General features: G+C 44.8%; 1 protein-coding gene across 4 annotated transcripts; it reads left to right on the top strand.

Annotated features, from left to right (window-relative positions):
• Positions 1 to 3,108: 3,108 nt before the first annotated feature.
• Positions 3,109 to 23,947, top strand: si:ch1073-335m2.2 (msx2-interacting protein). 4 transcript variants are annotated; one of them, XM_021317124.2, is made up of 15 exons: positions 3,109 to 3,418; positions 4,448 to 4,762; positions 8,831 to 9,307; positions 9,400 to 9,551; positions 10,345 to 10,545; positions 10,684 to 10,835; positions 10,934 to 11,059; positions 11,161 to 11,274; positions 11,372 to 11,485; positions 11,576 to 11,676; positions 12,614 to 19,649; positions 19,739 to 19,807; positions 19,911 to 20,105; positions 20,901 to 21,059; positions 22,766 to 23,947. In XM_021317124.2, exons 1-15 carry the CDS (start codon positions 3,336 to 3,338, stop codon positions 22,895 to 22,897), a joined length of 9,426 nt encoding a protein of 3,141 aa, XP_021172799.2. In that variant the 5' UTR covers positions 3,109 to 3,335; the 3' UTR covers positions 22,898 to 23,947. The 4 variants fall into 4 exon arrangements, with proteins under 4 accessions (XP_021172799.2, XP_012719218.2, XP_036007127.1 ...); XM_012863764.3 differs by having other exon boundaries at positions 8,828 to 9,307; XM_036151234.1 differs by lacking the exons at positions 3,109 to 3,418; positions 4,448 to 4,762 and adding an exon at positions 4,782 to 6,461.
• Positions 23,948 to 26,192: the final 2,245 nt, after the last annotated feature.

Raw genomic sequence — 26,192 nt, 5'->3', positions numbered from 1 at the left:
AACAAACCATACAGACACACAAGAAGATACAGAAGTAAAGCAGAGCACACCGATGAGCACATGGGGACAGGATGGGGAAAAAGAAGGATCTGACAAAGATTGATGGAAAACAGCTGGCTTAAATATTGGGAGGTGATTAGTGGCACGGAAGCTATTTGAGTCCAATTAAGCGAGTGTGGTGCAGATGTGTGAGGAATGCCACAATGAGGTGCTGAGGGAGAACAACTAATAAAACAAATAAATACATAGGGCTCTTGGAAAAGCAAACAAACCCAAAACAAAGCGCAATACAGCTCAAGAATGATTTAAAGTATCAAACCAAAATCTCACAAAGAACACAGCATTGAACATGTACCAAACTACCAAAATAAAAGACAAACTGAGCTCTACAAAGTTGCAAATAGGAAGACAGATATTAAAGTTTATTATTATGAGAGTAAACAAAAACTAAAACTTGGTATATGAGAATATGAGTAAGAATTTAAAAAAGCAAATTTTTCTCAAACAAACTTAAATATTGATGGTTGAATTTTTATGTGAAGTAGTATTATAGTGAGTATTCAAGTGTATACCTTAACAGGCGGAAACAGGCCAAGACTGCAATTATATAACGAAAATTTAATTTTGGGGCCCACATATAATTAGGCCCACCAGTTACCTCAGAAGGACTAAACTAACAGAAAATAATAAATATTTATTGGATTTTGCATAGAATTGAATAGTAGAAAAAGAGGCAACACTGTACATAGAAGTCAGTTCAGGTTCTGAAATGATCCTCATGTTCAATATTTTCCAACATTTGACTTAAAACTTTATTTACCCCTTTATTTCTTCCCAAAATAAAATAATCCCAGTGCGAATGTTGCAGCGAAAACTGTGAACACTATCTTGTGGATTTACTAGTCACTCTTGAAGCTGTGCTCTCTCATGTTGTCATCTGGGGTCTCGGGTTTCCTCTCTGATTGTGACCTGTCCATCTGTCTTTCTTAATCGGATCCATGTGGGACTCAGCATAGATGGTCTACTTCTTGAAAATGTCCAAACAGTGTATAAAGTAGTGTTGCGCTGATGCCATTTTCTGGCCCCGATACCGATACCCGATACCTGGCTGTGCAGTATTGGCCGACACAGATACCATCTGTTTGAAATTGATGTGTGTGTGTATATATGAAGAACTGCATACTATTTAGGGTAGTAGAACTTTTTATTGCCTACCTGGAATGGGTGACAATAGTTGAATAAACTTTTGGTTTTCAAAGGCCAAAATAGTGCAACATTCGTGAAATTATAACATGTATAATAGTAGTCAGGAGAGAGAAGGCTGCGTTCAACTGACATACAAACATAAAAATGGTATCGGCGCCCTATTTGTTGGTACTTGCCGGTACCAATACCACCATTTTAGCGCTGGATCGGGACCCCGTCCGATACTGGTATCGGTATCGGTGCAACACTAGTATAAAGCACAAGAAATCTGACTTCATGGTTTTGTAGGCTAGTGCCAGCAGAACCAGCAAATGTCAAATACAGAGAAAGCAAAGGAGCTGGTGGTGGACTTTCGCAGGCGCAGACCCACCTCACTGACACTAGTGCACATCTGTGAAATATTTGTCTCTCAGATGCTAATGACCATATGCACACTTTTTAACTTCTCTAGGAGTGTTTGTTTCTACAGTCATGCATATTGCACAGCTTTTCCCATCGTTTTGTAAATTGTTGGCTTTTTTTTTACTTGAACATTTTCACATTTTTATGTATATGTGACTTATTTATTAATAATTGCATAGTATTTTCTTCCTTTCTGATGTTTTCTTTCTCTTCTGTTGTACTGCCTGACTTTATATTTAGCTTTTTTCATATTTTTTATCTCGTGTATAAGTCTTGTGTCTTCTGTCCACTTGTTTTTGTTTTTCTCCCCACTGTGGGACAATAAAGGTGGTTGTATTCTATTCTATTCAGTCTAATTACACTGAAACAAGATAGCAAACTCATTTGTGATTCTGTACCAGATTCTGATTTTTTTTATTATTATTACTAGTTGTTTTGTACAAACTTGAAACATCTTTATAATACCTGCCATCTATTTTTCTTTTATTTACAATCTTAGCTGACTGTCCAAACACACAGTTAACATGAACAAAAACAGGAGAAGTCACACCTTTTTAACTCAACATGTGTAAAAAAGGGGTTCAGTTCCATTAGTAAAAAATGTAACCAAATAAATAAAAATAGAACCAACTTCATATTTAGGCCTTTGATGTGATATGGCAACAACAAATCATCCCTTCTTAATAATTAATAAATAAAAATGTTTGCTGTAAGTACAAAAAATAAATAAAAAACATTAACATCACCATTTAGAGCAGGGGTCACCACAAACCTTTTTGAAACTGAGAGCTACTTCATCGGTATTGGGTCTACCGAAGGGCTACCAGTACGGACCTTAGAAGAGTCAGCACCGATAAACATATGGTCTTTTATTTCTTTAGATATTGTCATTTTTAAATCTATATAAATGCAAGTGTGATTACAAGAGTAGAGCAACAGATTAGAATAACATTTTAGACGCAGCTCTCTGGAGCGTTTTGCTAGTTTTAGAACGGGCTTGAGGGCTCAACATGTGGTCCTTGGGGGCTACCTGATGCCCGTGGGCACCATGTTGGTGACCCCTGGTTTAGAGTAACTGCATTCAACATTTAGTGTAACGATGTATATTGTCTGCAAATAAAGTTTTGGGTATTAAAACATTAAATATTAAAAATAAATTTGACCCACAAGCTAACATACATACAAGTGATTGGAGTTGCTTCATTCTTAGAAACTTTTAATGCTAAAGTTGTCTCATTAAATTGATATCAATAAACCATGCTGTAGCCTACATTAAAAATTTAAGATTAATTTAATACACATCTAAATTATTTATTAAACTTGATTTAAAAACCTTCTTTTAGTGATTTATAGATAGCTTCTTCTGTCCTTACAGATAAGCGATGTTTTCTTTCAACATAACGAACTACATAACATGCTTCCGGGGCTGTTGATTTGTTTTCGTCATGAAACCGCGTGCTCGCAGTTCACGCGAGAACTCCGCCGGCTCGCGATCCGAAACCACCGAGAGCGAGCGAGGCTGACGCGCGTGCACGCGCTCTGATCGAGGACGCAGCAGCCCAGCCAGCCAGCCAACAACAGCTAAAGCTACACGGGGAGCAGGCTGTCGGGCCCACTTCGTTCACGGAATCAACCGTCGGTCATTTTGTTCAGGCGGACCTCCGACCGGCAGGGGATTAGAAACGTGCTAGATCATATGTGTTTGAAGGGGGAAAGACGATCGCAAGATGGTTCGGGAAACCAGACACCTCTGGGTGGGCAATTTACCCGAACATGTTCGCGAGGAGAAAATCGTGGAGCATTTTAAAAGGTATGTTACGCAAGAACGAGACCGTGTTTGCGGAGCTACGCGCCCTGGCTGCAGCACTAACCTTTTCTGCGTCGCTAGCCCTGCTAACGTTAGCATTATTAACTTTTACTCCTCGTGGGGGGTTTCTTTTGCGGCGCGCGTTTCTCCATTGCCACACGTCGGCGTTTGTTTTAAGACAATTGAACGAAACGGAGCCGTCCAGCCGTACGTGTTGATATTTTGGAGTCTTCCGCTAACTTTTTGCTAACGCAAAGAAGGCAGTTAGCTGCTAGCCACCGAGCTACCACCCAGCCAACCATTTTGTGGGAAGTCGACAGGGTTTTCGTGATCTGTGCGAGCCAAGACATGATGTGGAGCACTTTTCTTGTATTATTCACTCAAATTAGACTTTTCTTTTCGCTACCGGTCTAATACGTTCTAGAAGTATATATATTTAAAGAAAGCTAATCTCTGAATGATTTTATTTAGCTTTCTGCACTATGGAGCCGATGTTAGCAAGTTGTCTGGCTGCAGAGTAGGTTGCTGTCACTGAAACTACTTAAAATTGTGGCGCTGCGGACTTGCGAGTCGTCGTGTTTCTCCCACTTGTCATCACTAAGGTTACTGGAAGCAAGCTTTTTTTTTTAATGTTTGCATCGCAACGAAGAGGCCATTCTCACCGAGAAACTAATCTAAAGCAAACAAACCCATCCGTTTGCGATTATCCTTAAATCAGCCCTGGTCACTGAAGGTTTTTGTTTTGATTAGCTCAGTTTGTTTTAAAAGTATTTACAACTCAAAGTGCCATCGATCCTGACTGTAACAGATATTTTTTTTGTAACCTAAAAGTAAATATATAACTTTTTTCATGCAATTTCCCTACTAGCATGTTGCCTTCTCTGCTCTTACATCTCAAGTTTATGTCATACAAAAAAAAAAAAAAAAAAAAAAACAGTAGACTGTGTTTGGATCTGAATGTAACTTCCCTCTTTTTTTTTTTTTTTTTTTTTTTGTTATGTTGTTTTTTTTTATTCTCTAATTTCCTGTCAGGTATGGCCGTGTGGAGAGCGTCAAGGTGCTGCGAAAGCGAGGGTCAGAGGGCGGCGTGGCCGCCTTTGTGGATTTTGTGGATATCAAAAGTGCACAGAAGGCTCACAATGCCGTCAATAAGATGGGAGACAGAGACCTTCGGACTGACTACAATGAGCCGGGGTCAGTCCCCAGTGCTGTGCGGGGCCTCGAAGACAGCTCCCCCTCCAGCAGCCGAGACGTTGCGGGATTCTCTAGGGGGACAGTTGGCCCAGTGTTTGGCCCGCCTGTGTCCCTACACACCCGAGAGGGACGTTATGAACGGAGAATAGATGGGTAAGTGGACACGGTGTCCCTCTGAAAAAAAAAAAAAAATCCAGAGTGCTCTAGGTGTCGTTTAAGCGTAGAAACCTGTACACGTAGCCGGGGGGGTTATTCGTCAGGGAGTGGTACCTCAAAGGGGGGTCACACAAAGGGGTAATCTAGGGATCACTCCACTCGTCATCACACCTGACTCGCCTTGCCCGTGGGATTTAAGTAAATTAATTTCACTTAATCATTTGCAAAGGTAACTATTTCAAAGGTTTTTTTTTTTCACATCTGGTTTGGATTTTACATCCATGAGGAATATCCTGGTGAGCTGTGGATTTATTGTGTGGGATACTACCTGTTGGATATATTTTAATCAACACGGAGTGTAACCCTGATTTGTACGCGGATTTGCCTGAAGCTGGAGATAAATCCCCAAATATAAAGGATTTATTTTTTATTTTAAGTTTTTTTTGCCTGAAGGATTTATTGAGGGTTATCAATGTCCCACCATCGGCCTATTATTTTGACCCAAGACTTGATTGTTGGACTACTTTTTTCCCCCTCCCTCCCTAATATGTGGATGTACCCCATTTTTGGATTTTAACTGTGAAGCAGCTGGATGGAAGAATTTAGAGATTACGCGTCAGAAGAAAGACTAAGAGTATGTCCCAAGTTCTCCAAGTTACTTTAGAACAAAAGTGTAACTACATGCCGTACGGCATGGCCCAAAATAAGGAAGTTATATTCAGAAGGCAGCAACAGAAAAACTCCGGATCCGAACAACCGACCTCCAACAGGTTATGGAGTAACTCTGTATCTGAAGACGCATGGAGGTGATCAACTTCCTGGATGTACTCCGTGCAACGCGTCATACTGGACACGGTGATGTGGATCCTACGGTGGCTAGGTGTATTGTTACCGTTTATTCGGAATACTGAGGCGTGGATTTACTGTATCTGTATGTGCGACGTCCAAGAAGTCCTCCAAGGATGTTATAGGAGACAGGATAAGTCTTAAAAAAAAAAAAAGTTGTGTGCTTTTCCGACCGAGACAATTGTCAGGAAACATACCTAATGGGATCGCTGGACTGTGGAATTATCCGATGCCAAGGTTCGATAAGGATTTATTATTCTGATTCTTCCACAAGTTAAGTAAAGGGATGTAATCCACTGGGATTTTTTTTTTTTTATTGATCCATTAGGCGTTTTTTTTTGTCCTCAAATTAAATGCTCAATTTTTGGGACATCATTCTTCCTTATACTACCTTTGCCACCAAGACTGATCCATTTGGATATATTTGCCATCCTGCCTTCAAACATACTAGCTAGTTGACCTGGATATGCAGATTAAGTTCATCATCATTTTTTTTTTTTTTTTTACCATGTTATCCAGTTATTGTTATTTTTTTCCCCCCACTCCATTTCCTCAAATGTGTCAAGGAGCATATTTCTGAAATTGTTTTGCTTTTCCTTTTTGTGTCCTCATCCTATGGAGAGATTTTAGTTACTAAATACCAAACTGGAATATACAAGAATCCTGACCTGGTCCTTGAAGATAACTCAAAGTACAATTCAGGACATACAGTGTTTTTTTTCCCCCCTTAATTGGAGCAATTGATGTTTTTTTTGTTTTTGTTTTTCTCCTTCAATTTTTCATTGGGGCATTCACATTCTGGCCACCTAGATTTTATTTGGATAAATTTTGGTAACTTCTTGCCTAAAAGGTTGGTATTTCTCTGGCCATATTTTTTATCTTTCTGCTTCCCTAGTGCTTTGTGAAAGTTTAGTTTTCTGCTGCTTTCAGAGAAAGTTGTGTAATTTGATGCAGGAGGTGAATCGTTTTTTCCCCCCCCAGCATATCAATATGTGTTTTTTTTTTTTGTGTGTCATTTACATATTAAGTCATGTAATCTGAACAGCATGCACAACCTGTGAAAAATTTCTTCCACCTCGAGTCTTCATAGGATTTTAAAGTTGAAAATTTCACCAGCCTCTGAAATCTGGACATAGAAACACAAAGTGTTTTTTCTTCTTCAGATATAAAAGTTACAACAGGTCTTCTGTCACCTTGTAAGGCCAGAGTAATTTGTCATAGTTACATCGTAGAAAAAGCGTATGCCATTGATGCCTCTGCCTGTTGTTGCTTAAGCAGCAAATTTATGGCTAGTAACAGTGCCTTGCAAAAGTATTCCTACCCTTTAGTCTTTTCCACATATCCCATGTTATAAGCACCAACTTCACTATATTTCTTGCCTGAAGACTCAATACTTTAAGCATAAAGTAGTGTAGTAGTAGCGGTAAAGAAACAAAAAATATATAAATGGCTTTCAAATTGCTTTTTGCAGTTCAAAATCTGAAAAGTGTGGCGTGCATTTATTTTTAGCCCCTCCTCCCACACAATAAAATGTTTTTTTTTTTCTGAAGCAACTTTCACAGCAATTATCGCCGCAAATGTTCAGAACATGTCTTTGCACATTCAGAGGCTGCAGGTTTACCCCTTTTGCCGGAAGCTGAGCCTCCAACTCATCAATGTTTTCTAATGCACAATTTGAAGTATCGCATTAGTAAGAGTTTATGGAAACGGAAAAGTTCAAATTAATTCGCTAAATTTCGCAAGAAAAGCTGTAACGCTGCCTTGAGGCGTTTTTTGCGTTTTTTCGAAAAACAGTAGATGCGCTAAAGAGATTGAAACACATTTGTCGAATCAGTTCTGACGTAGCGAACGTTTACCTCACATGACTGATTAGCTGTTTCTGCTGCCAACGTCTTCTTGGATTTTCCCCCTAACGCTCAAAAACAGGTCTGGAAGCAACAGCGGCATTAAAGCCTCGCTCCATTACTGATCTGTAGTCCGTGCTAGCTAGCTACATCTACTTCCTGTTTATTACAGCCAACGTATGACGACGTTACGCCGTGCGTCTCCTGGTTAATGCGCTACGAACCAGTAAATTGGAAACGGGTCGGATATGATTTTTTTTTTTTTTCGCTTAAAATTCGTGTGAGAATTGGATGGAAACACGGCTATAGTCGTGTTTTGCACCCTCCAGCGTTTTTTTTCATTTCTCGTATTGTCTTGTTTTTGGCATCCATCTTCTGACTGACCTTGACCAGCTTGCTTGTGCCTGCTGAAGCAAAGCGTCCCCACAGCATAATGCTGCCACCTCCCTGTTTTACTGTCATTATAAGCCAGAAAATGTAATTTTGGTCTCCTCTGATGAGAGCGCCTTCTTTCGCACGTTTACTGTCTCTCCGGCAAGGCAAGGCAAATTTCTTTATATAGCACAATTCAGTACAGAGACAATGCAAAGTGCTTTACATGATTAAAATATAGGAATAAAAGCAAGTAGGGATAGAATGTAGAAACAAAAAAGAAAATTAAAAACAGTAAAACAGTTTAACTGGAACATTCAAAGGCAATTTTAAACAAATGTGTTTTTAATCTCGATTTAAAGAAACTCAGGCTCTCCGCAACAAGGTGTTAGTGGTTCACCTGTATTGATGCTCAGGTGTGATTATACACAGGTAGACTCTTACTTACTAATTAAATTGTTTAGTAACACAGGATTTAACAAATTCAGGTCACACTTTTCAGATTTGTATTCAAGAAGTTTACAAATTGTTTGTAATTTTAATTGCGCTACACAAACGTGTGCTAGTTTATCACAATCTCCCACAAAATTACAGTGATGTTGGTGGTTTTAACATGACAAGATGCAGTAAATTTAAGTATCATTGCAAGGTATTGTTTAATATATATATATATATATATATATATATATATATATATATATATATATATATATATATATATATATATATATATATATATATATCTATATATATATATATATATATATATATATATTTTCACTTTAGACGCTCTAGATGTAAAGCTAGCTCTGAAGACGATGAATAGTGAGCCTGTTTGTGTAGTTGTGGCGTACTTGGTTGTTTTCTAACTTTTATAAACAAGTTGCTTTGTTGCATCTGTGCTCTGCAGGTTGTTTTGTGATGGGCCATTTTTTTAATTTAAGATTTCACTAATTCTCCTTTTCTTTGTAAATCTCTCCACCCTGTTCTTGATTCACAGTAGCTCAGAAAGCCGTGAACGTGCATACGATCACAGCCCATATGGCCACCACGAGCGCAGTGGGACTTTTGACAGACCACGTCACTACAACGCCGAATATTACCGCGATCGCTCCGTCTTTGCCACCGCCGGCCCCGGCAGCAGTGCCATCGGAGGGAGCTTTGAGGCAGCAGACCCACATTTTGACTCTAGAATACGAGACCCGTTTACTCTTACCAATTCGACACGGCGCGACCTCTACAGAGACGATAGAGGGCGGCGGGTCGATCGGGCTTATCACCACCACCGTCGAAGCAGGTCGTCTCATTCCTCCCAGTCGAGGCACCCGTCTCCCCAACGGACAGCAGGGCAGACCTCAAAAACGCCCCATTCTCCTAAAAGAACGCCTTTGTCCCCTGGAAGAGGCCCCAGATCGAGATCTCACAGCAGATCTTCGAGCTCGGACTCAGTGAGCAGCACCAGCAGCACAGGCAGCGGCAGGTATGCACATTAAAATCTGCACCTATTAGCTTCATTTCTCTGTTTCTGCAGCTCATTTATTTTTTCCTCTCCTTATTTTTTTGAAACGACAGCGATTCAAACAGCAGCTCCAGCGATGGTTCCCGGGCGCGCTCCGTTCAGTCATCGGCGACGCATGCGACCCAGCCATGCATGGTGATGGATTCTGAAGAGCCACGGAGGAGCTTTGGAATAAAAGTGCAAAACTTACCAGTTCGCTCCACAGGTTAGTTTTGTATGAGGAGCTCTTGGATTTTCAGCTGGATTCAAATTTGTTTTTAGGGAGAGAAAATCTGGTTCTCTAGTTGTTTTAAAATGCCAGAGGCTTGATTTTTATTTTATTCTTTAAGGCTCAGGTACCATTTTTGACCGTTACATTAAGATTGTGGCACAAAACACTGGGGAAAAACTCAGATTGCAGATTGCATCAATTTAAGGAGCATTTCCTTTGCTGGATATATTTTTTCCTGTGGCCATTTTTTTTTTTTACTCTTGTTATTATTGCTGGAAGTAGGGTGATAGTTGTAGAAATCTACCCCAGATATAACTGTGGTTGGAAAGTAGTACTTTTTTGAGAGACCCTAAACTATAGGGTTTTTTTTTTTTTTTGGTGCTCCACATTTTTTCACTTTTTCAATATTCACATCATTTTTTTTCCTCAGTTCATATTGTCTTTTAGCTTAGAATTTTTAAAACAGGAGTAATCCGTTTTTCTGTTTGCAAACACATCGTTTCACACCCAGCCACTAAATGACAGCAAAAGATATCCGATAACAGACCAGTAAACAGAAGAACTGCTTTTTAAAGACATTCTGTATTTAATTTGAGAAAACAACCATTAAAGGCTAATCATTTAGATACACAATAAATCATGTAAAATGTGTCCAAGAGCATCGTGAAACAAAAAGGGTGATGGTCGTTCCAGATCGACTGGTGCCATATTTGGAGAATCAGTATTCTTAATTGCTGCAGATTTCTTGTCTGAATTAGACAATTACAGTTTGATTTTCCTTCTGCAGATACAAGTCTAAAAGATGGACTCTTCCACGAATTCAAGAAATACGGGAAAGTGAATTCGGTGCAGATCCACGGCGCATCAGAGGACCGCTATGGCTTAGTGTTCTTCAGGCAGCAGGAGGATCAGGAGAAAGCCCTCAGTGTCTCCAAGGGGAAGCTGTTCTTTGGGATGCTTATCGAGGTTACTGCCTGGAATGGTCCTGGTAAGTGGGGGCAAATGAAGACCGCCTGACACGACTGGATTACCACAAACCTGATCTGATGTCGAGTCAGTCGTTAAGATCGACTGGTAGGATTGAAGTATTAGTAAACCCCCTTTTTTCCCCCCCCCCCTCCGTCAGAAACTGAGAATGAAAACGACTACAGGCCTTTAGACGGACGCCTAGACGAGTTCCACCCCAAGGCTACGAGGACGCTGTTCATAGGCAATCTGGAAAAGACCACCAGCTATCAGCAACTTCTTGACATTTTTCAGCGCTTTGGAGAAATTGTTGTATGTTCCCATCGCAGTTGTCTACTGTCCAACATATTCCCCACTTTACAGTGAGCGTTCTTGTAATTATTTTTATTTTTTTAAAATTCTTTTTCAAGGATATTGACATCAAGAAAGCAAATGGGATTCCTCAGTATGCCTTTGTCCAGTATTCTGACATTAGCAGCGTTTGCAAAGCCATAAAGAAAATGGATGCAGAATATCTGGGCAACAACAGACTTAAGGTAGTGATTTTATTCCCAGTAAAGACCATAACTATTTATTCTGTGTTTAATACTTATTTAAGTTTTTGTGAATACAATGTTTTCTCTGCTTTTATGTGTAGCTCGGGTTTGGAAAGAGTATACCAACCACATGCGTTTGGCTGGATGGTCTGGCCCCCAACATCACAGAGCAGTATCTCACACGGCATTTCATGCGCTATGGGCATGTAGTTAAAGTGAGCGCCTCTTTTCCTCTTTTTTTTTTGTTTTTTTTTTTTTGTTCTCGGTTTTAGTTCTCCTTGTCGTAACTGTGCGATTTATACCTTTTCACAGGTTGTATTTGATCGACTAAAAGGAATGGCCCTCATCTTGTACAATAACACGGATTTTGCTCAGGCAGCTGTGAGGGAGACCAAAGGCTGGAAGATTGGCGGTAATAAAATTAAGGTGAAGATTACATATATAATTTTCTATTTTTTTTTAAATGTTTTTAAATGTGTTTTGATGCTTAATTGGTATTTTCCGGTCGTTTTATAGGTTGATTTTGCGAGTCAGGAAAGCCAGAATGCATTTTACCGCTCAATGCAGGCCTCCGGTCAAGACATCAGAGACTTCTATGAAGTTCCAACAGAACGGCGGTAATTTTACTCTCATTTCCTTTGGGATTTAAACAGGGTTCCCACGGGTCCTTGAAATCCTTGAAAGTTTGTGAATCTGAAAAAATAAATTCAAGGCCCTTGAAAGTTCTTGAGAACAGCCAAAAAAAAAACCCTTGTCCTTGAAAGTCCTTGAATGTTTTTGTGGGGTTGAAAGTTCACACGGATGACAACTCGTGTCATTATTTTACTACCACACAATCTTTTAAAATTATGTTGATTCCACAGACTTTTAATTTGCAAAAGTACGTTCGCTCTTCTTCGTTAGTTGGTAGGCTACGGTTTAGGCCTACGTGCGTCCAATAGGTTACATTCACGCAGCGTTGCCAACTCAGCGACTTTGTCGCTATATTTAGCGACTTTTCAGAGTCAAAGTCAAAAACTAGCTTAATCAAAGATGAAAGTAAGTGAAACAAATTGATATAATTCTGAACATCTCAATGCTGCACTTTTTTCCATAAAATTCCATGAAACGGTAGGCTAATGTACATTTTATATTTAATGTAGTATGGCATAGCCATGTACTGTGGATATAAATGTAGGCTATGAATATGATCAATATCAATGTAGGCTATAAATTAAGTCCACTTTCTTGCATTGCTTCTGACCCAACAACTTCTATGCCGTTTAGTCTTTTATTGAATTTGCATTGTATTAAAATATGATAACCTATTCAGCGGTCACAGTAGGTAAATGCCGCCACGTGTGGTCCTTGAATTTGAGGAAATTAGTCCTGGAAAGTCATTAAAAGGTCCTTGAATTTAATGTTCACCAAGGTGTGGGAAACCTGTTTAAAACAACATTAGTAGTTTTAAGGAAGTGAATCAACCATATATGTATAAGATAATATTAGATTTATGGAAAAAAAAGTGTATTTTTAACATTTCTAATGTGATTTTATGATCTTTCCAATTTCCAGGGAGGACCGCAGACCTCCTTATCACGAGTTTACAGCAGAGAGGGCTTACTACGAGAACATAAGAACCACGGGCCTTTATCCAGAAGATGCTCGCAGGGAGTACGCTGCACGCAGCAGAGAGCGCTTTCCCGAGCTGGAACATTATCAGGGGGAACACTTTGATCCGCGTTATCACGAAGATCCACGGGACTACAGGGACTACAGAGACCCGTTCGAGCAAGACATCAGGAAATACACCTACATTCAGAGAGAGCGAGAACGAGAGCGGGAGCGATTCGAGGCTGACCGCAGCAGGTGGAGCCCGTCTCATCCGCGGCGAGCCATCACTCCCACGATATCCCCGTCTTCGTCCGAGCGTGCCACCAGAGACTCGGAGCGACGCGTTTACAGCCAGTCCTCCGAGAGGAGCGGCAGCGTGAGCTCCACGTCGCCCCTGCATTTCGACAAGTCCGAAAAGACCCTGCTCGACCACGCCGCGAAGAGCGAGAAGAGCGCGCAGCCCGATCGCCCGGCAGGGGCCGAGAAAACCAAGCGTCCGAGGCGGAAAGATAAAACCGACAAAGAAAAGGCCGAAAAGAGTAAATCGAGGAAAGCAAAGGCTCAGTCGCCGGCCAGCCAAGTCCCAGAAACGGAGCCGGACGCCGGTTTTGACGGAGGGTCTGGACGAGGGAGGGGATCCGACCAAGACGTTCAGGAGAAACAGAAATGTAAGGTGGAAGGAGACGGTCTGCCTGGAGGCCAGTTATCAGCCGCTCTGCAGGACTCTGCTAAAGGCGAAACAAACAAAGGGGATGTCGCAGAGCCGGACGGAAAACCCAAAATCAAAAAACACCCCAAGTCTGTCATTGGGAGCGACGGGAAAGAGTCATCGGTGGATTCGGACCGCCTCGCTGCGAGAAAGAGGCGCTTCGGGGATCTAGGTGGCAAGACTGTTCGTCAGAAAAGGAGCCGACACGAGGAGGAGGACGGCAGTGTGACGTCGGAGTTTGGGCCGAGTAGCGCTTGTGCGAAAGAGCCGGACGCAGAGAAGCACAAAGATCCTCAGCGACGAGATGCACGACTCAAAGCAGAAAAAAGTGCCGCTCAAAAGGACGGACTAGAGGATCTCAGAGGACAAAGGGAGAAATCCGAAGGGTCTGCAGACCCGGCGGAGTCAAAACGGCAGCAAGGAGGCGCCTCGTCCAGAAGGGTCTCGCTGGAGGGGAATCCAGAGCAGAGCGTCGCTAGAGAGCAAGAGCAAAATGCTGCGTTCAAACCCAGCCAGAATGCGGAAACTAATAAAAGCGGCAAAGGTAAGGAGGACCACGTTGACATCGACCTCTCTCAGAGCTACCGCAAGCAGATGGAGCAGAACAGACGTCTGCACCTGCAGCAGCAACAGCAGCGGGAGTCCGACAAACTCAAACGGGCAGAAAGTCTCCAAAGGAGCGAAGCGGAGGACCTGGAACATCGGAGTCTCGTGCACGAAGTGGGCAAACCCCCCGAGGACGTCACGGATAATTTCCCCTCCCACAAGCTCTCCGACCAGTTCGAAGTGGAGCCCGGGATAAAGAGAGAGCGCGTCTACAGGAGGCAGAAAAGCGAAGATCCCGACTGGAGCGGCACGCCCTCACCGGGGCACCAGGTCTTCCCTCAGCACGCCGACGAGGACTTCATCGACGCCTCCCTGAAGGAGCTGAGTCGCAACAATCAGAAGATCCACCCAGAGCTCGAGCTTTTGGTGAAAAAGACTCACAACACGCAGGCGAACAAAACCAACACGCCTGTAAACATTGTGGAGGATGATCAGCAGAGGAGGTGGGAGAGCAGAGTTAAACAAGACTTACTGCCCAACCTGAACTTTCCCAGAGGCTTAAGTAAAAACCTTCACAGCCGCAAGCCTTCGGATTTGGGCCTTTGGCACGACTTGGAGCCCGGGGAGGTGAGGTCGGACTCCGAGGAGGACAGAGAGAACAAACCTCTCTCCCCTGCTCCCTCCACGTCCGTGCCTTTTTCCGAGAGGCCGAGGCTCGATAGGTTCTCAGACCCCAAGCTGGCGCACCTCGAAAGAAACAAGTTCTACTCCTTCGCTCTGGACCAGACCATCACGCCGGACACGAAGGCTCTCCTCGAGCGGGCCAAGTCTCTCTCGTCGTCTCGCGAGGACAACTGGTCCTTCTTGGATTACGATTCCCACTTTGTGAACTTCCGGAGCCAGAAAGACACGGAGAAAGTGGAGTCGGCGCCGCGGCCCACTCCCTCCTGGTACATGAAGAAGAAGAAGATACGGAGCGGGTCCGAGGACAAGCTGGATGACAGGAAGGAGGAGCCCAAGCCGGAGGAACACGAACGCCGGGAGCTGTTCGCCTCGCGGTTCCTTCACAGCGCCGTGTTCGAGCTGGACTCCAGGCGGCTCCAGCACCTGGAGCGCAAATACGAAGAGCTGGAGCACATGCTGAACCAGCAGGCCGGTCAGCAGGGGGCCGAGGGGGAACCCGAGACCGGCCCGGTCGTCCTCTTTCACAGTCGCTTCCTGGAGCTCACGCAGCTGCAGCAGCAAAAAAACAAGAGCCAGCAGCTGCAGGAGGACAAAGCGAGCGCGGCGTGCACGGACGAAATTAAAGAGGAAAAACCGTCCGATCCGGAACAACCGGCTCCACGGTCAAACGACAAGCCAGAATGTGGCATGGAGGCAGAAATCAAACCCGTCAGTCCCGTCGAACAGGTTGTTCCTGAGCCAAGACTCCCTCCTAATCCTGTTACTCCGTCTGTGATCAAAGACACGCCTCCTATAGATCAAAAATGCACGTTGCCAAATCCGCCCGCCGACGTAAGCCCGCCTGTGTCTTTTACAAAAGAGGAGATAAAGGAGGAGGTAAAAGAAAGTGAAGCCGTCTCACCGACGCCTCACCCACCAACCGAGGCCCTAAAACCTGAACCGGCGCCTGAAGCGGTTCCTGAAACGAAGCTTTCTGGGGAGAAGCTGGAGTTTCTTGCTGAGGAGGCAAAACCTCAGGTTGCAGAACAAACACACGGCCCGGTTCCTCACGAAGAGTCGGCCAGCGGTCCAGAGCCAGAGCTGGAACCAGAGGCGTCGCAACCAGAAGTGCCTGCTGCAGCCAGCGGTCAGATTCAGGCCCGCCTCGCCGAGGAGGCGGACGTGGCCAAGGAAGAGCCTCTCTCCACGTGTCAGACCGCCGAAGAGTCAGAAGGAGAGAAGAAAGTTGAAGTTGGCAAAGAGCAACCATCTGTTGCTGGCGACGCCGTTGACGAGCAGATCTCCTTCCAGAAAGAAAACAAGACGAAAGAGACGAAGGCTAAAAAAGGCCGGCAGTCTCCCGCTCAGGTCCCTCTAACGCCCATCTCCGTTTCCGAGAAGCAAGCCACGCGCAAGAGCGAGCGCATCGACAAAGACAAGCTGAAGCGCGGCTCGTCCCCAAGAGCCGAAACCAAGTCCACCGCCAAGTCGCCCACTCCCGGGTCCGAGCTCGATCATCTGGAGCAGAGCCTGCCGATCAGTAGGGCGCGGACGCGAAGGAACGTGAAGTCCGTTTACGCCACGCCGGTCGACGACGACGCGCCGGGCCGCGGGAAGGACGTCACCGAGTCGCCGCGGTCCGGCAGAAAGCGGGCCACGGAGAAAGAAGCCGCGGCGCACGGCACCGAGCCGGACGCGCCTGCTCCGGCGCCGGCGAAGCAGCGCGGCCGTCCTCCGAAGAACCGCAAGCAGCCCGAAGAGATCTCCGCCGCAAAAGCGGAGAAGATGAAAACGGACAACAAGGACGCGGACTCGAATGACTCGGAGAGCGGCGAACGCATTTCAAGAGTCGCTAAAGGGAAAACATCCCCTCATCTCATGAAGGGTTCCTCGAATCCAGTACCCTCAGCTCCAGGCGGCAAGAAAGGAGACAAAGCTGAAGCCGGTGATGAGAGTCAGAGGAAGGCGACGGACGCAGACGGTTTGTCCTCACAGCATTCCTCAGATTCAGGCAAAGATTCCTCAGCGAAATCTGATGCAAAGAAAGGTGAAAAGGAGAAACTAGGCGCCGAACCGAGCACAGACAAGGACGACAAGACGTGCGAGGGGAAATCGAACGGGAGAGAGGCCGACGCTCCGGTCGCTGAGGAGAAACTTCTCCCAGAGAAAGACAAGACCCCGAGAGGAAAGATCAGGTCGTCACCGGTCCTCAAAGACCTGCAGATCAGAATAAACATCGCCGAGGTCAAAGAGCTCCTGCAACTAGGCGACGAGGAGTTCGGCAATCAGGAGGACTCGTCGAAGGAGGCCAGAGCCGGTGAGCCAGAGGAGCTCAACGAGTGCCCCGACGAGGAGAAGCAGGACGCAGAACCCGCAAAGAGCTCCTTCTCACAGGAGCGGGAGTTGGAGCAGGCGGTGGAGAACATCGCCAAACTCACCGAGCCGGCGTTCCCGACGGAGCCGTCGACCCCGCCCGTCCCTCCCGCCGAGGTAAAGGGGCATCCAGAGGAGGAGAAGCCTTGTAACCCCGCCAGCGAGACGGAGCTGATGGCCGCTATAGACTCGATAAAGACCGAGGATCCGGGCGAGGCGCTCCCCGCGGCGGCTCCGCTCTGCCCACAGCCTGAGATCCACGAGTTCGTCCAGCCGGGCAAGGCGGAAGAACCCGAAACCGCGACGCAGGAGGAGCCGGTGCTCTCTAATACACCCAAAAAGGGCAACAAGGGAAGACCCAGAACACCGAAACGATCCAAAGCCCCAAAGCACGCCAGAAAGGACGTAAAAGAAGACCCGCCGTTAAGCGAGGAGCTGCCGGCGCCCTTAGCTGAGAGCGCAGCTTCTGACGTGAAGACGACGTGTGAGAAGCCGCCGTCCGCCGCGGCTGCTGCCGTCATCACTCCCACGACCTGGAAACCCGAGGCTGAACCTCCGGCGGTCAAAGCGGCAGCGCAAATGGAGTCGGCGTCGTCTGTGGAGGAGCAAACGGCGGCCGTGAAACCCGCACCCCCCCAGGCTAAGAGCCCCGTCTACCCGAAGCCCCAGCAGCTGCCGGCTGACTGCGCCTCTCCGTCTCCGGCGTCGAACCGGCAAAACCTGCGGGCCGTTCAGACGAGTAGAGCGCCGGCTTCTCCGCCCGACTGGCGGCACCCGCCGAAGGATGCGTGCGTTCCCTCGGCTCATATAGTGTCAGCGGCAGCCAAGGAAGGCCAGCCGGCCGCCGCCGCCGCCGCGGACTCCAACAGCAAAGAGCTCGACCACGGCACGAGTGACCTGAGGCAGATCCTCATGAAACCTAAAAGCATTTCAAATCCAGGAGGCAGCTCGGCTCCCTCCAGTCTGCCGGGCCTCCGAGAGCAGAATCCCTCTGAGAGCAATCCCGCCATCACGGCTGCGATCCAGAGTAGCTCCCCGCTCACCGCCGACGGTAAGACGCACCCGCCGGCTCCCGTCGTCCGGACGCCCCCCGCCGAGGCCAAATCTGTGATCTCCGTCATCGCGTCCACGGCCACGTCTGTCATCAGTCGCGTGTGCAACCCGCCCGAGTCCGAGGAGAAGGCGATGCTGAACAGCGGGAACCCCCCCATGGACGTGGCTGTGCAGAAGACGGCCTACAGGCCCTGCAAAGACGACGGCGGGCCCGCCTTCAGCGCCGGCTCTTGCTCGGGTCTCAGGGTGAACACGTCTGAGGGCGTGGTGGTGCTGAGCCACTCGGGCCAGAAAACAGAGGGACCCCTGAGGATCAGCGCCAAGATTAGCCAGATCCCTCAAGCGACTGCGGGCGACATCGAGTCCCAGCAGCTGGTGTCGATCCCCCAGATTAAGCAAGACGTGTACGGCCACGCTCAGTCGGGACACCAGAAGGGGGCTTCGCAGGCCGACCACGGCCATCCGGGGAAACCCCTGTCCTCCATCAAGCAGGAGAGCAGCGGTTTGGAGAAGATGGATCCAGGCTACCAGTCCCAGGGGGTTGTGAAGCGTCTCCCGCAGGGCAACCAGCAGGGGATGGCTTATCACCAGGACTACCTGTCGTTAAAACACCAGAAGAAGATGGAGAGCGTTGATCCTCACGGCAACGACGGCGCCAAGCCGCCCTGGACGTCGGCCATAAGCCCGGCCATCAGCCCACACCTGCCCTCGCCCCCCGGCAACCACGTGGCGTTCGTCACGGCGGCCGGCGAGAGAGCGCCGTCGCATCTCGGCGGCATCAAACAAGAGCCGCGGTCGCCGCGTAAGTCGGGCCACCCGCACCCGACGTTCTCCAAGGTGTCGTCGCCCCTCGGCTCCTCGTCGCCAAAGGGGATCCCCGTGATGCTGTCGTCCGCGCTCAACCCCATGCAGCAGTACATCTCCGGCGTGCACCACCCGGAGCAGTCCGTCATCATGCCGCCTCACAACGTGCCGGGCGGCCTGGGCCGCATGTCCCCTCACTGCGTCTCCCAGTCCATCCCGGTGGGACATCTCGTCCAGGGGGACGTCCGGGTGAACACGCCGCCGCTGTCCGTGATGAACTACGTGCACGGCGAGCAGCTGGCCTCCCCCTGGTCCGGCTCCATGCAGCAGCGTTCCTCCTCCCCGCAGGCGGTCGGCAGGGACAAGGTCCTCAAAGTCAACCACGGGTCGATGCGGACTCACGAGGGCGAGCAGGACGAGTCCAGACACTTCCACCAAGCGGCGAGGCCCTCCGCCGCCCTGCCGTCGGAGACGCGGGGACCTTTGAGGACGAACGTGCCGTTGGAGACCCTCATGGCTCAGAGGGAGATGCACGTGCACCTGCACCAGCACGGGGAAACCCTGCCGCCCGCTTTGTCTCCGAGACCTCACATTCTGGCCAAAAGCGTCTCCGAGAAGGACATGAAGTCGCTGGACGCGAAGCGGCCGCACTCTCCTCTCCCGAAGGACGGCATGATGGGGATCCGACAGTCCGGCGCCGCGATCGCGTCCCCCCAGAGGGTCTCCCTGATGCAGCCCGGCGGCTCCTTCTCCGAGTACTCTTCCATGTACCCCAACCGCATGCACGCTCAGATCCCCGACACCTCCGTGGGGCACGGCCAGCCGCCGCTGAACGTCACGCCCAGCATGGTAAGCCTGCTGAGCTGTGAGAGCGACAGCCAAACGGTCCAGTTTAATTTTATGGCTTCTCTAAGGATTCTCTTCCTGTTTTTTTAAAGGGTGCAAATCTCCAGCCTAAACCGGACGGCAAGATGACCCAGCCTGCCAACATGGTGCAGCTGCTCACGGTAAGACAAACGTCGCTCCTGCTTTCCTTCAGACCCGCCGGTCTGAATCCAGGACGGCCTCCCGTCTCACACGCTGTCCTCTCTCTCCGCCCGCCTCAAACAGAAGTACCCCATCGTGTGGCAAGGCCTCCTGGCGCTGAAGAACGACACCGCCGCCGTCCAGCTGCATTTTGTCTGCGGCAACCAAGCCCTGACTCATCGATCGCTGCCGGTGCAAGAAGGAGGCGCTCTGCTGAGGATCGTCCAGAGGATGAGGCTGGAGGCCTCTCAGTTGGAGAGCGTAGCCAGAAGAATGACGGTGCGTGTCAGGGTTTCCTGCGGATCCTTAAAAAGTCTTAAAAGGCATTAAATTCTGTAATATAAAACTAAGGCCTTAATTGGCATTAAAATGTCTTAAATCAGTCTTTCTTAGGTCTTAAAATTGTTACCAGGTCATAAATAGGATTTTATTTTTGTAATCCTTACCAAACAGTAAAAAGAGTTGGCGCTGGTTATGTTGTGATTTTTAAAACTGATTTATAGTTTATTTTAGTAGGGAACAAAACAAAGTTTGTGAATTCAGTTCAGTAGTTGTTAAAAATATATCTGTAATTTGTGTGTTTTTTTTAGCTTTCTTCCTATATGGAATGTTTTTCAAAATTTTTAACATGTCTACTGAGCCAGAAAGTAATGGTTTATGTTAAAATAAACATTTGGGTGAAGTTGTCGCAACCAGGTTTATCTTGTTTATCGTGAAGTTGGTCTTAACTTTTTATTTCAAGTGGCATTAAAAAGTCTTGAATTTAACTTTCCTTATGATGTAGGAACCCTGTGTACTTTGTCTGAATTTTGCTTCTTTTTTTTTAAAGCGCATTCAATGTTTTCTCCATTTATGGAAACATGGAAGGCCTTATAACCCTTTCCAGGCTGGAAGATATTAATGATTTTGTTTCTCATCTTGTTGAATTGCTTTAGATCGGGGCGCTATGTGATGCTTGAGGTTTCTTTTAGCCTGCTTCGTGTTGTCAGACAGGTCCTGTTGCGTGTCCAAAAAAAAGCAGGAAGTATCCGCTCTACATGCTGACACTAAATCTTGTCACCTTTCTCTCTGCAGGGCGACAGTGATTACTGTCTTCTGCTTGCTCTGCCATGCGGACGAGATCAAGAAGATGTCATAAACCAAACCCAAGCTCTTAAATCTGCCTTCATCAACTACTTGCAGGCCAAACTAGCAGCTGGTATCATCAATATCCCCAATCCGGGTTCCAATCAGGTGAGACGTTAAAGGTTTGGATTTATTTTTAAGAAGTGATGAGGGGTAAAACATGGTTTTATTTATAAAATGTCCTTTTATAGGGGAGAAATGGGGCATGCCTCAATAGTCGACGGTGAGCCAGTAGAAGAAATAGCACTTTAAAAAAAAAAAAAAACTTTAATAGCTTTTATGAGGCAATTAAGTTAAAAGTAAAAGGCAAATACACCAAATAAAACTAAATACAGGTATGTGTGCTGCAGCCGTTGTATTGTTTTCAGGTTCCTTTGTCCTTTTATCAACATGCGTGCCAGGCATGACTCTGTAATGGTTTAACATTCTTAATGTTTTTTTTTTATTCTGGATAAACAGACTATCAATTATAACCACCAGCTAAAGTATTTGTGGCTTTAAATGTTTAATTATTCAGAATATTGTCCCGTTTAGCCGTTTGCTCTTCCTGGTGTAACGCCACAATGCAAAAACATGAAAATGAGTAAAATGTTCTTAAAATTTGTGTTTTTGTCCTAGATTTGAGCAGATAAATAAGATTATCTGCCAACGGAATGAGTATTTTGACCCCATAAAATAAGATAATTAGATATCCTGCACTTGAAATAAGATGATGGAGATGGATTGTTCGTATTTTAAGTGCAGAAATCTTATTCCATTGGCAGATAATCTTATTTACCCTTTCAAATCAAGGACAGATACACTAATTTTAAGAAAATTTTACTTATTTTTAGTTCCATTTTTGCTGTGCAGTATGACCGGCTGGTTAGTTAGCTGAGCTCTCTGCTCCAGCAGCCAGCACCGGTTAGTTTAAATTAATGTACCTTAATTAGAGTGACTGCAATATGAGTCTCCATGTTTTGTTTTTTTTGTTTTTTGTAACCGTAATCGTTATTGGAAAATAACCAAAAATTTCGTGTCAACTTCAGTCAGTCGGCCATTTTTACTGACTCATTAAAAACCCTATTGAACCAGAGGAACCGTGGTAGGGCTGGGCCTTTATCGTATCGTTTTATTGTTATGGCTTCAGTCTGTGCTCTGAAGCTGTGAATTTTAAGCCGCTGCGTGGCTCGTTCTGTGAACAAAGTTTTAGTGCATTTCTTCTAGGGCTGGGCGATAAATCGATTTAATCGAATAATTCGAATTTACAATTTTGTAAGATTTCATTTTTGGAAAATCTGGATTTTATTTAATCAATACACTCATTGGGTTTCCATCAAGAGAACAGCATGTGATGCTGAATATATGTTTAGGCAAATGTATTGTCAAAATATTAAGTGGAAACTTTTTTTTTTACCATAATACGAGGTACTTCATTTACTTATTTACTTTTTTTTTTTAACTTAGTTTGAAGTTCACAAGTGCAGTGAAGCCTGTTCTTAGCTCAATGTGTAATACCACTATAGCAGCAAATGTTTTGTTATATTTTCATTGTTTATAATGGCACGGCTGCCATCTTGTTTTACAAGCATGTTTCACAGCTTGTTTTAGTTGCACTTTGAATTCAGGTCAACTCCCTGACAAAATACTTGACATAAAAAGCAAGGTTTTAAAATAATTTCTTTAATTTCTTTTTATGAAACAAAAAGGAGGGGAAAAAAATCAATTAATCAGATTTGGTATGATTTATTTTTTAATCCATGTCGCCCAGCCCTAATTTCTTCAAGTATAAACTGTCTGAATCCTTGTTTTTTTTTTTATTATTATTATTTCAGCCCGCCTATGTGCTCCAGATTTTCCCGCCCTGTGAGTTTTCCGAGAGCCACTTGTCACAGCTTGCCCCCGACCTTCTGAACAGGATCTCCAGCATCTCGCCACACCTCATGATTGTCATCACCTCTGTGTAAGCGCTGCCGTTGCTGCTGGGACCCCCCCCCCCCCCCCCCCCCCCCGCTGGGACGCTCTGGCCCACCAGCCTCAGGAGACCAGAGGATCTTCAACCAAGTTTTTGTTCCTGGATACAGTTTAGGGAGAAGGGGAGAGGGTTGGGTTGGATGTACCTTTATAAACATTTTCTTTTTTTTTTTTTTTTAACATCAGATTTTTCTTTTGTCACTCCTGTCTGGTATATTTGTCCTTCTCAAAAAAACAAACAAATGAAAAAAAAAACAACAAAAAAAAAAACTCAGGGATGGATCAAACCAGAACGAGTCTTACTTGACCATTTTTTTTTTCTGCTGTATTTATATTTATTGAAGTTTTATTCTAATGTTTTGGAGATGCACCGAAGAAGAAGAAGAAGAAGAAGAAAAAAAAAAACCCGATGGTAAAATAAGAACAGGTGATTATCTGGCTGCCGTCTTTTGTTGGTGTTGTTTTGGCTCTTTTCTTCACAGGCGGATCGTTAAAAGCTGTTGAACCTAGCGGCGGCTGGCAGGACATTTCATGGTGTGATTACTATTATTTTTTTAAAAATAAATCATGTACAGACTTCCTCGCTCGGCCTTTTATCAGAGGAAGTATGGACTTGTAAATCTACGGAGACCCTGATGAGGACCACCTTCATTTAACAGCGACTTCTCACCCACCATCTCTGCTCATTGTTCTCACTACTGAGGCGGTCACACTTTTTTTTTTGGCACGGGGCCCTCACCTTGAACACGCTTCATTAGGAGTTTTCTTTTCAGTACAGAACATTGTAAATATTTTAAATATTTAAACGTCAGTGGACAAAATGACGACTTAACAGAGACTTTACCCTTCCGGGACATACGAGAACGCAGAGTGTGGAAACTTAGATGGATCTTTACTTTTTTTTTTTTTTTTTTTTTTGTTCTGATGTAAATACTTGTAACACAAAGAAAATTGGCAAACTCTTGTGTGGAGTCTGCTGATGGCACTTCATATTTTGTAACTCAAATAAAAACAACCTCCAGAAAACATGATTTTAAGATTAAGCTTTTAGTTTTGTTGTTTTTATCTCACCGTTGCATTCTTTTGTGTTTTAACCAAAATCAAGGTTTATTTATCATGAGGGTTTTTTTTTTACAGAGTTTAGAACAGTCTGCTTTCACATTTTGGTTCTGGATTAGTTTGCAGAAAAAAGGGAGTTCGTTAATTATTTAAAAAGTTCAAAATTTTGGCTTTTTTTCAGTGAACCTTTTTAGAAATGCACTTTCTTGGAATAGCCTCATCACAATTTTGCTTAAATCTCTTCGCCCTGTGTTTATTTTTTCTTTAAGTCTCTGGCTGACAGCAACCATTAACAAACAAAATAACAATTTAACAACCTTTTCTGGCCTCTAGTCTTTAAATCAGAGTTTGAAATAGATGTCTGGTTTTAATCTTATTACAGTGGGTTCAGTTCAGATGCCAAGAAGCCACACTGCAAGAATAAAGGTGTCGAGAGATTTTAAATCACCTCTGATCTATGGTCACATGACAAAAAAAAAAACTGCTTTTTTTAAAATCCAATCAGAATCCACCTTCAGCTTCCCATTATTTTATTTTGGGGAAACCTTTAGATTGGTGTTTCTCAGCTCTGGTCCTGCATGTTTTCCGCGTTTCCCTGCTTGCTGCACCTAATGTAAATACCTTCATGATTAACTTGGCGTGCTGAGGAGGTGATCGTTTGAATCTAAAGCGGCACCAGGGTTGAGAACCACTGATTTAGATAATAAAACCTGTCTGCTGTCTGGGGAACTCCAAGGTAAACTCATAGTGTTGTTTAGCACGATACACCCTGATTCAGCTGAGGAATGTAGTTGCATCATGTTGCTCAGACCCAGGGAAACTGCTGTGAAGCTCCTTTGAGTCGTTTCTCACAACCTCTGGCTTCATGGTACATTTAAGAGAATAACAGATACTTTAAGTATCTTAAGTAATCTGGGTAGTTGGTCTGGCGGTGGTGTTTTTTTTTTTTTTTTGTGGGGGAAAGGAAAGCCTGTCATTTGAACTCCCTAAAGTAAGCAGGAAAACATGTTTTAAGAGATTACGATGCAGATAAGTTGAACAATAACGAGACATTGCTTTTAATTCATTGATTTTCAACACTAATGAAAAACATTTGGATGGGGTGAAAAAAAAATGCTATTCAATGTAATCAGGATAAACACCCTCAGCAAGAAGACCATTGTATCATATCTGATTTTATTTTATGCAACAATTTAAAATAAATCAACGATTAACTCAGATTTAATGAATTACAACATACAGCCTTACTCTTTCCAAAAAAAGGCAAGAAAAGCACCCCAGAAGTTGCATTGACTGCCATTCAAACTGCAGGTTCTACTTCCTCCCACAAGGGGGCGTGGGTGTTGCACACAGACTGTGGTGATCAAGCCCAGTCCTACAGAGCTCCTCTCCTGCATCTCTTAGATGCATCTCTTGTCCAACACACCTGAATCAAAGGGCTGGATTTCCTCTTCTGCTGTTATTCTACTCTGCAGAGGTCTGGAAATGAGACGCTACTTTGATTTAGTTGTGTTGGAGAAAAAAAAAATCATTACAAGTTACAGGAAAGCAGCTCTTGGTTGTGTTGAGTCTGATAACCTTCAGCACAGACATCTATAACATGATCTAATGGTTTTCATTGGAAACAGAAAGAGTACAGTTAATACTGATGCTAAAATAATATTACATATTGACTTTACATGGTTTCTGTAAGATTTTGACTTTTGACACAAGCTAAAATATGGATTAAAACAACCACCTGCTTAATTTAGGACCAGTTTTCATGAGCATATTCTGCACAATGTTTGTTGGAGACTAACATTTGTTTATCCAGCTGACATCAGCTGGTTAGTTTGTGAGCCAGTAATTTACCTTAATAGGAGTGATTGGCAGTATTTGCTGCAGCTATCCAGCAATGACTGTTTTTTTTTTTTTGTTTTTTTTTGTGACCCAAGTGTAGAAACCTTTTAGCCCATTCTCATCAACAAGAACAGGCCAATCTTTCTATAACCATTACTGTATGTAGGGTGAAAGGCTTCTTCTGGTTAAAGGTTTGTGCTCCTAATTACTATAAAATCAAAATAGATTATAAACCAATGTTAATAAAGACATAACTGCCGTTGTTTGTACCACAAAAGAGTACTAAAGGGCAGCATATGGCCCGCGGGCCACATGTTGGACACTGATCTACAAAGGTGGAATGCTCAGGTGTTATATTGAATAATATTGCTTTGTGTCATATGAGTGGTT

The sequence above is a fragment of the Fundulus heteroclitus genome, chromosome 20, assembly GCF_011125445.2.
Source record: "Fundulus heteroclitus isolate FHET01 chromosome 20, MU-UCD_Fhet_4.1, whole genome shotgun sequence".
Classification (NCBI taxonomy): domain Eukaryota; kingdom Metazoa; phylum Chordata; class Actinopteri; order Cyprinodontiformes; family Fundulidae; genus Fundulus; species Fundulus heteroclitus.
This window is presented reverse-complemented; position numbering and strand designations above follow the sequence as displayed.